Source organism: Boleophthalmus pectinirostris, unplaced genomic scaffold (genome assembly GCF_026225935.1).
Source record: "Boleophthalmus pectinirostris isolate CB_2022bp ecotype Guang Dong unplaced genomic scaffold, ASM2622593v1 HiC_scaffold_16, whole genome shotgun sequence".
Lineage (NCBI taxonomy): Eukaryota > Metazoa > Chordata > Actinopteri > Gobiiformes > Gobiidae > Boleophthalmus > Boleophthalmus pectinirostris.
This window is the reverse complement of record NW_026571095.1, coordinates 25,793,690-25,804,354: the sequence shown is the minus strand read 5'-3', so window position 1 is coordinate 25,804,354 and position 10,665 is coordinate 25,793,690. Positions and strand designations below refer to the sequence as shown.

General features: G+C 37.1%; 1 protein-coding gene across 1 annotated transcript in view; it reads left to right on the top strand.

Moving 5' to 3' along the window:
* The first annotated feature begins 422 nt into the window (after positions 1–422).
* Positions 423–10,665, top strand: part of LOC110153460 (retinal-specific phospholipid-transporting ATPase ABCA4-like) — a 116,900-nt gene continuing 106,657 nt past the window's right edge. The window contains exons 1-7 of the mRNA XM_055151362.1: positions 423–484; positions 3,497–3,601; positions 4,182–4,275; positions 4,434–4,575; positions 6,540–6,679; positions 7,653–7,780; positions 10,015–10,212. Of these exons, the coding sequence (XP_055007337.1) occupies positions 3,536–3,601; positions 4,182–4,275; positions 4,434–4,575; positions 6,540–6,679; positions 7,653–7,780; positions 10,015–10,212 (768 nt within the window). The 5' untranslated portion in view covers positions 423–484; positions 3,497–3,535. The remainder of the gene's footprint in view (positions 485–3,496; positions 3,602–4,181; positions 4,276–4,433; positions 4,576–6,539; positions 6,680–7,652; positions 7,781–10,014; positions 10,213–10,665) is intronic.

Below are 10,665 nucleotides of genomic sequence, written 5' to 3'. Positions count from 1 at the left end.
ACACACGGCACGGAGGAGATTGATTGACAGTGGTCTGCAGTCTCTTATCCAATCAGGACGCAGGGGGAGGAACGCAATGCATGTTCATACACTGTAAAAAAAAAAAAAGAAAAGGCAAAATTCCACACAAAAAATCTGCGAGACCGGGAAAAGTGAACCTCGATAGAGAGAGGGAAAATTAATGAAATGAATGACATTGTGTGCTTAACAGATCTCGTTCCTCTAAAGCATCGTCTGATATCGGACCCGGGATGCACCTGCGGACACCACACTCCTAATTCCCCCCTCAAAATGGCCGCCTGTCTTCTCCGTGTTGAGCTGGAGATTAGAGCAATCAGATTAGCCCTGACCTGCACCGCTCCACTGTCAACAGCAACTATGAGAATCACTACACAAGTCCACCTCAACGCAACGTAATGTTTCACTATCTCTGTCCTCACATGTAAAGCTGGATGTAATTTGAGTTTGTGCATCATTTGTGAAGGTAAGATGGCTGTTTGGTAAAGATGTTTTGCTTTATTTTGTGTTTATTACTGTAGTTTGTTTTGTTTTGTGTCAATACTGTGTAAAGATCTTGAACAGGTATTTAAAGGGCCTGTATTATGCTGATTTCTGATCCATTTTATAATGTTGTTACCTCCTCAAAAACATACCAGAGTTGTGTTTTTTGTTTTTTTTACACCTTTATTATTTGTCTGTTTACATCTCCAAAGTTCATTATACCTTTTGTTCAGTGGAGATTGGCAACTCCAGGTCTGAAATTGTTGATTCTAGTGAAGTTGTATGTATTTGGAGCACTTCCTGTACTACCCCGTGACATCGCAAGGTGGAACAGAGTGTTTTTAATCAGCAATGCATCAATCGGACACTGGTATCAGATATCAGCGTCGATACAGAAAATTTGTTGCTGGATCGGTTATCGGTTCAGTAATAAGACGACTTACTGGTTGTACTTGGCCTGGAAAGTCTCATAATAAGATTTTTTTATTTGTACAATGTTGTTCTGTAGTTACTTACGAGATGAACAACAGCTACATAACACATTTGGATTAGTTTTGTCTTATTTTTAGTTTTAGTTTAAAAGAAATAATTGCTATTTTCAGTCTATGCACTGATATTGGTTGATATTAGGTATCGGTAGATAATTAAATCTTTAGTATCAGAATTCGTATCAGAACCGAAAAAGCTCCATGGATGCATCTCTATTTTTAGTCTGAGAAAACAACTAGATCAGAAAATACTGTAATATGGGCCCTTTAAGTTCAAATTGATACTGGATCTTCTGAAATATTTATGTAAATAAGATAACTTTTTTTTTTTATATATATATTTTTATTAATATTCAGACACATTTTTTTTACATTTACAGCATTTACCACATTTACCACAATAACATAGGCCAACATATAACAAAAAAAAAGGGAAAAAAAAGAAAGAAAAACAGGCCACAAATTTTAAAAAAAGGAAAATGGGTAGGAGAGAAAAATAATAAAATTTTAAATGTAATAAAAATAATAAAGATGTATTATTATTATTATTATTATTATTATTGTTGTATTCTTTTAATTTTATTTGTGTTATTCTATTTTATCAATAACAATCAAAGATAACATGATTTAATTGGTATTTTGTAGTCCTAGAATTGCATTAATTTGGTCATAGCCCCACTACCGATCTTTACTGAACCGTCCTTACTAAAAATATGATAGACTTTTGTACAGAACAGTGTATTTTTAGCGTTCATTTTGTTTGTTTACCTGCACCACGAGTGAGGAAGTGCAGTTCGCTGTAATGACTGTTTGTCTGGAGTGGCTGTAAAAAGCAGACAGTGTAATGACAGCGTGCGCCTCGGGTTCGGAGTCTGCTCTTCTCCATTTTGTTTTTCTTTTTGGAGCTCGTGTCTCCACTGTCTCCTGCCTCTCCCGCTCTAATCTGCTGTACATGTCATTCCAAAACAAATTACTCCGTGTCCCATCTGTGTACAGGGAGGTATGTGACGGGAGGGAGGGGAGGCTGGAAAAAGTTACATCAAACTATACAATTTCCTCTTTTTTTTTGCAGTAGCTGTTATGACTTCCACTGTTATAAAAGATACACTATGGATTTTATAATGTAAGAGATTGTCTGGAGCACAAAGAGACAGTACTATTTCATGCAGTACTCAGTCGTCCTGGGTGTATTGTTGTCAATAAAAACATAAATCCATTAAAAAACAAAAAAAAATCTTCTGTTTGGATCATCTGCCCACTATGAGAAATTAATACTCGACAAATACAGTAGTTACTAAAAATCATTCAAGCCACTGTATACAACTTTTTAGATAAAAAAGAATGTGCGCTTACTCTGAGCAGGCTTGCATCTCCACAAACCTGACCTGCTTGTTACCATGGAAATATTGTTCTTTTGGCTATTATTCCAAATCTGTGTATCATTCGTTCATTCGTTTTTTTCTAAATAAAACCAAAAATAAGAAAACGAAAGAAACAACTATTTTTAATTTTGTCATGAATCATAATTTGTCTCCAAAATCAAAATGAAACAAACAAACAAAACAAAACAAAAAACAGATAACGACAGATGAGATGACGACAGACTGAACCAGGACTAAACCAGGACTAAACCAGGACTAAAACAGGTCTAAACCAGGTCTAAACAGGACTAAAACAGGACTAAAACAGGTCTAAACCAGGTCTAAACCAGTCTCAGTTCTGGTCTGATCCCGGTCTCAGTCCTGGTCTCAGTCCCGGTCTGGTTCTGGTCTCAGTCCTGGTCTGGTTCTGGTCTCAGTCCTAAACCAGGTCTAAACAGGACTGATCCAGGAGTGTCGGGACAGGCCCGGAGGTGCACCCGTGTTGTAGACTGTTGGGTGATCAGAACTGAGACCGGGACCAGACCGGGACTGAGACCAGGACTAAGACCGGTTTAGACCTGGTTAAGTCCTAGTTCAGTCCTTGTTTAGACCTGGCTTAGTCCTTTTTCAGTCCTGGTTCAGTCCGTATATGGTGCAAAAGTCTATCATTCGTAGTTTTAAGTCACGGAAACGGGAAATGGCCCTAACTGAAAATACAAATCGTTATCCATTTTTTCATTTTGATTTATGGAGACAAATAATGAAGAAAATAGTTGTTTTTTCATTTTCTTTTTTTGATTTTATTCTGAAAAACGAATGAGCAAATGACACACGGATTATTCCACAATATGACATAAAACATACCTACGTCCATGGAGAATGTCCTGAAGTATGATCTTTACTTTCTACTTTCATGGAGTCTTACAGGTGACATGATTCCTCCAGAAAGTTACTTATTGTACGTTTAAGTATCTCACATGACACCAGATGTTTGTGATGATCAGATTTCTCTTGTGCGTATAAAAAGCAAACACGTAAAAATCAGATCTAATTATTGGTTTATCTGATTATTCTAGTTTTCTGATTTTGACTGGATGTGTAAAAGTACTGAGTACTGATTGAGTCGTGTTGTTGTGTTGTGTGTAGGTGGTCACATGACCTCTGGAGGCCCCGGGCTGTGGAGCGATGAAGACCGGCTCTCAGGTCCGCCTGCTCCTCTGGAAGAACTGGACTCTGCGCAAACGCCAGAAGGTCACTTTTAAACACTTCACAACAACAAACAACAACCACTACTTATTAACTACGTAGTAAATATACACAGTGCATATTACAGTCTAGTATTCATCAACACATTTATCTTTACTTCACGTATCAGGGACATGCTTTGTGTATATTCCTGTTCCCTTGACTCTGCTGCCCTGTTGCTTCTTCAAATGAATAAATAAATGCAGCAATGCAGTGGTTAGAGCAGTGATCCCCCAACCTGAAGATCACAAGACCAATTCCTGTTCAGACCAAATTCTGTCATTGTGTCCTTCACAGTATTATGCAGTTTATCATTATTATTAAATGTGTGTGGATGTTTTACTTTTTTCTTATGAGATTATTGAAATTAAACACATTCAAAATACTTTTTAACCTCAATGTTCCTAATCATTTCTGAGGTCTAAGACTAAACTACATACTCCTACTACTACACACTATACGAGAATGTCCTCAACAAGTTTTCCTCTGCTTGTTAAATTTGAGATTTTTTCTTGATCTGTTTATATTGTGATATGTTTACAAAGGATTGTAATAGAAGTTCATTTTGTGATGTGTTTCTGTCCAGATTCGGTTCCTGGTTGAAATCATCTGGCCGGCGGTTTTGTTTATCGGTCTGGTGTGGCTGAGAAAAGCCAACCCCCTGTACCAGCAACATGAGTGTAAGAAAGACATTTAATTTACACATTTAAGTTGGACATTAACAGTAATAAGTCATTAAATAAAAGAGTAATGTAGTCACTGAAGTAAATCTATCTATCTGCCTCCCTCCCTTTTGTCATATTCACTTTTGAATGTCTTTCTTGTTTTCTTGTTGCAGGTCATTTTCCAAACAAGGCCATGCCCTCGACTGGGATCCTGCCGTGGATCCAGGGCATCTTCTGTAACGCCAACAACCCGTGTTTCAGACACCCCACCAGAGCAGAGGGCCCCGGGGTGGTGTCCAACTACAACAACTCTCTGTGAGGACATCAACATTATACTCAGTATCTATGGGCTTAAACATCAGTATAAACCTCAAATTACTAAGACTGTTGCCATAACGATTAACAACTTTTTCCTCCTGTGAGCTCGAAAATGCCAGAGAGCTACAAATTTTTGCGTTATAAGAGCCACGGCAAGTCATAGATGGGGAACAGTTTGATGTGTATAAAACATAAACATAATCCATAGTCCAATGAGATTCATGTGGTCTTCTGGTATTTTATGTTATTAGGTTCTTTTTACAGTTTGTTTTCATACCTGACTGACTGATCGAAACTGTCAGGTATGAAAACAAACTCTTGTCTGTAAAAAGAACCTAATAACATATAAATCAATCATATCAAAATGGAAATAGGCATTTAATCAATCAAATCAAAACGCAATACGTATAATTCAGAAATCTTTGACGAGTGACTTGGAAAGGGGTAGAGAGCTGCTGACCAGACCCCTGTTCTAGTGATTTTAAAGGTCTGCCACTTGACTGTCTCCTGCTATTGCTGCTTTCCATGGAATATTCCACAGTATAGCATTAAGTGTATCTATATATTGCATTTATTTAACTATGTGTGTCTTTAATTGTTCAAAAATACCAAGAATAAATTGCATCCTAACTGTGAGCAGGGTCGTCTCTCTGCCCATCTGACCTGCAGCCTCTAGTCTAGTGGAGACAGATCATTAATGCCACACTGTGTAGCATTCCATTCCAGGCAAAGCAATAACCTCTCCATGGAGACAAACAGGTGCAAGATTAAACTTTTTGGACCTAGTTTGAGCCCATTTTAGTCCTGATATAGACTTGGTTTTGATCCTGGTCTAGTCCAAGTTTAGTTCCGAGTTTAGTTCCAGTTAAGTCCAAATTTTGATGTGGCCTGTTGTATTTGTTCTTAATTGTAATAAAACTATAGCGATACAGAAAAGTTTTTTGAATATAATCTATACAAATATCACCCTTTTGGCTTGGAAAAGTCTGACGTTAAGAGATCGAACATTTTGTAATATTTTGGCAGTAAATAGAGCTTAATTTAAATGAGAAAACAAACATTTCTATGACTTCCTCCAGACGTTCAGCATTTAATAACTGCATTGCCAAATCACATCAGATAAATCGGAGCCAAAAACATTAAAGCGGTTGTCCTTTATGCCATTTACTCTCAGATCATTCAGTTTAAGAAAGTTTGAGAAATGCTAGAAGTTTGAGCGACGCAGACATTGGCTGTGTTTTGTAATAATGCCTTAACATGGGGGGGTCTGACCTCTGTCTGTGAACTCTGACCCCTGGATCCCGGGCATTATTTGGTGCTGTCTGGCTGTCACATGTTTTACACGTTCATAAAAAATGTGTCTGAAAGATACAAAGCCAGAGACGCCAATATAAGCACAATTGGTGGATATAGAAATTGAAAATATCTCATGAAAAACTTGACTTAACCCGATTTTATTGGTAATTTGTTTTCTTCTGTGATTAATCTATTGAATCCTGGAGTTGTGTTTTGTTTCATTCACATGTTTAACACACAAACTGCATATTTAGGCATAGGAGTTCTTCTCTCAAACTGAAAACACCCTGTCCCACATTGTGATGTCATACAGGAAGTGCTCCACTGTGTTTTTAAACTCCATACACCTTCACTACAATAATTTGGATAATTTCAGCCCTGGAATTGCCAATCTCTGCCAAAAAAAAAAAGGTAAAAAGGAGCTGGTTAACTTGAAAAGTATAACCTCATTACATCACAAAGTGGAACAGAGCATTTTGAGTTTTGGAGATGTAAACAGACTAATAATAAGAGATTTTTCAAAACACAACTCCCGGTCTGTTTTGAAATAAGGTGACGTCATTATAACGTGGCTTAAAGCTCAAAAGAGTCTATTTTGTGTAACACGAATAATATTTTCTACAGAGATCCGTATAAAATCTGTTTGCGTTGGTTGTATTTTGCAGATTGGCGCGTTTCTACTCCGATCTGCAGGAGCTGGTTCTCAATGACACAGAGGTGCATCAACTGCGTAGGATTTGGAACGAAATGTCTGCCTTCTCCAACTTCATGGAGACACTTCGCCATAACCCTTCCTCAGTGTCAGGTAAGGATCATTCTCCCATCTACACTTTGTTTTTTTATTCATTTGATTGTGCACAGCTGGTTTTGACAGTGTTATGCCAATATCAAGTACATTAAAGCCACACTATGTAACGTTTTAGCCAAAAACAGACTAAAATGAAAGCATGCTTTTTCAATTAATTGTGTTCATTGCACTGGAAAATGTAGAAAATCTTACTTAATGTGAGTGGGCTTGCATCTCCACAAACCTGACTCTTATTGGGCCTCGAGGAGAGCTCCTTCCTGCTCGATTCAATGTTGTTTTTTGGTTGTAATATTTCACAAGTATGGCATAAAACTTATTTATCTCAATGGAGAATGTTTCAAAGTATGTTTTTTTTTTGCTTTCTACATCCATATAATCATGCAGGCGATATGCTACCTTCAGAAAGTTCCATACGGTGTCTTTAAAGGTGTCACTAAATAACTTTCCTGATGAAGGGTTCACCACCTGTCTTCATGGAGATGTTTCTGCTTGTGTGAAATTGTTCACAAAATGGCACGGACATGTTTCCGTAGCATTTATTTAAGTACATCTGTTTTTACTGATAAAAGAAAAACATACACACTGTGAGTTACAGATCTGACTTGTAACTTGGCCTGAATGGAGATAAAGATATGTTTATTTTCATACTGAGGAACAATCCAGGCAAAGACAAACATCTCCATAGGAGACAAGCAGGACACAGACCCTCCATCAGAAAAGTTACACAGTACGCTCTTAAAACAATGTTAAAGCAATTAGGAAAATTAAGTCCAACTAATGTTTCTTTCCTCATTACGTTTAATTGTATTATGTAGAAGTAAACTTACATTGTCTAGTCCAAGAATACACACATTTCTCAACTGTGGAGAATCCTGGTATTTATTTAGTCCAACCATTCTGTCAAACAAACCAACCGGCAATTGTTTTGTTTTCCTTAACGACCTCTTTTTTCCTCCTTTTGTGTGTCCAGGCCGTGGGCTCAAAGTCGAAGAGATATTGAAAGATGATGAAGTGTTCACCTCCTTCTTGCTGAGGGATGCCCACCTCACAGACTCCGTGGTCTACCAGCTCGTCAACGCACGGATACGACTGGAACAAGTAAGGAATAAAGACTACATTATGTCTTATTTACATCGCAAAATCATGATTCATTTAACACGCTGTATAACATTTAGAAACAACATTTGAGAGAAGATTAAAATAGTAATAGATAAATAATTAGATGCATTTTTGAATTTAAATCACAATCTAATTTATTTACCAAATCTTCAGGTGCACGTTTGGATTATGTCTCAACTAAAAATGCCTGCCCCTCTTTAGACTTGTTTGGATCATTTCAGCATACATATTTTCTTCCTTGTAGCGTTCCTAGTATTTTAAAAGCTTGACCATGAGTGCACTCTCTTCTGGTGTTTTTATTTAGACCACAAGAGACAAGAAATTCCAACTACTAGTGCTTTTTAAGATAAACTAAAAGCTAAATCAAGTTGTTGTTGTTTTTTTTCTCGCTACTTAACTGTGTATGAACAAACTAGGTACTATATATTTGGAGCTTTCTGTTCAAAAACCTTAATTTCAAGTAGGTGGTAACATCACACAAGACTGCCCTGATTACAGCCATGTGTTTCTGATACAAACACCTGGCTGCAGGGACGGAGTTTTGAAGTTCTTCCCTCCTCGCTTTCTCCTTTAATCGTCCAGGTACTGCCCAGTTTAACAGCTCCGTGGCCGCGTCTCAGTTCTCTTTTCTCGTTTTCCTTGATTCCTCTCCTCGATTCTCCATTTTTCAACTGTCAATCAAATGTTTCATATTAACTTGTGTCCCCAACAAAACTACGGAAGGAAGGAGTAAACATGAGGGAGGCTTCAGGAACAAACATCAGATAAAAGAATAAAACTTTATTGGTCCCAGTGAGGAGTTTATTTCCTCTCTCCTCGTTTTGTCTCCTCTGTGGGCGGGACTTCCTCACCCATTCCCTGCAGAATCGAGGAGACGAATCGAGGAGAAGGAAGCGAGGAAAGAGAAATGAGACGTGGTTCAGGTACTGCTCAGTTTAGCAGCTCTATTTTAAATGTGGTGGTGGGCGGAGTATAGGTGTTTAGCCACATTTTATGCAATGAAGTAGGGATGAACAAACACATTTTTCTGACAAGCACTGAGACTGTGATTAGATTAGGTGTTTAGTTAGTTCACATTTTAAATTGAGAAAAAAAACTAAAATATGAACTGACAAACTAATACAAGAATCACATTTCAGGACATGTTTGTACAGATCTACAGAAGCCACAGGTTTTTTTGTGGGTTTTTTTTTTGCTTGTGGATGAAATAATCCTGTGCTTCAAAAATTTAAGCCTTTGTGAAATTTAAACCATGTTAAAATGTTGTTAAGTCATCAAAAATATATCCAGAGTTGTGTTTTGTTTCACTCACACATGTTTGAGTAATTATTAGACTATCTGCATCTGCAAAACTCAAAATTCTCTATCATTAAGTGATAAAATCAGCATGTTTTTGTAACCTAAATTGAACTGCTTTAGACTGCAGTACACTAAAAATAACCAATATTTTTGTTTTACCTTTTGTTCAGGTGTGATTGTCACGAGAGAGGCTTAAACAATAGCACTAGTTTCAAAGTTAGGTAATTCTAAGTCTGCAAATTATCCAAATGATTCTAGTGAAAGTGTATGGAGTTTAAAAACACAGTGGAGTAATTCCTGTGATATTAATAATGTCACAAGTTGGAACAGAGTGTTTTCAGTTTGAGAGAAGAGCACAGCCTAAATATACATGATTATTGTGTTAAAAATGCGTGAATGAAAAAAAACCCACAAATCCAGGTGTGTTTTTGATGAGGAAACAATATTTTATCATGGCTTAAAGTTCTCAAGAGTCAATTTTTTACTTCTTGGGTTCTTTTTTAAACACAGTACAGTAAAGTCTATTTACTTTGTTGACATGTTTCGGCTGCTACCTGCAAGCCATCTTCAGAAATATCATCGGTGTTGGTGGTGACATGCCGTTTATCAGCTTTCTGTAGAACCCAAGAAGTTAAAGTACATAAGACAAAATGAACATCTTTGGTTTAAGAGTGAATTTTGCATAATATAGGATCTTTAATAGGATTCACACTTTCTCTAATAATTATGCTTTAAAATACTTATTCAATCTTCTAACCAAGATTATTGTGTTAAAAACGCGTTAAAGAAAAAACAAAACACAACTCCAGGTCTGTTTTTGATGAGGTAACAACATTATAACATGACTTAAAGCTCACAAGAGGCAACTTTTGCGTAATATAGGACCTTTAATAATATTCTTGTTTCCTTTTTAGTTTGCGTATGGGATCCCGAACCTCCAGCTCAAGGACATCGCGTGCAGTCAGGCTCTGTTGGAGAGGTTCCTGATCTTCCCCGGTCGCCATGGGTTACACAGTGTGAGAAACGCCATGTGCGCCCTGAGCCAGCAAAATCTCCAGACCATCGAGGACGTGCTCTACGCCAACCTGGACTTTTTCAAGATATTCAGACTGGTACGTGGCACTACACACGAGCAAGTCTGCAGCAGCGAGTCAAGAGCAGCTTTTTTGTTTAGTTTTTTCAATCCTAGACGCTTTATGGGGTTTGTTTTTAGTCATTGAAGAGTTAAAATGTACTTAAAAATCTAATATTACATTCTTCATGTTTAAGGATTTGAGGATTTGTTAGATTTGTTAAGTCTGAGTTTTATTTTGACACAATCTGACCAGAAAGAACTGACTTAGTTGGAACTACAACAGGAGAGCCCATCTCACATAACATTACAGTAAAGTTTTTTCAGTTAGTCACTTTCACCTTTTTACGGAAGCCCTGAGCAGCAAGCAAAAAAAAAGGTGTATTGTTTTACTGTTGATGTGGCTGAAGAATAATATATATTTTTGGCATTTAAACCAATATATTGGGAAAATATTTGTTCTGGAGTGTTTGATTTAGAGTTTGTTTTTATT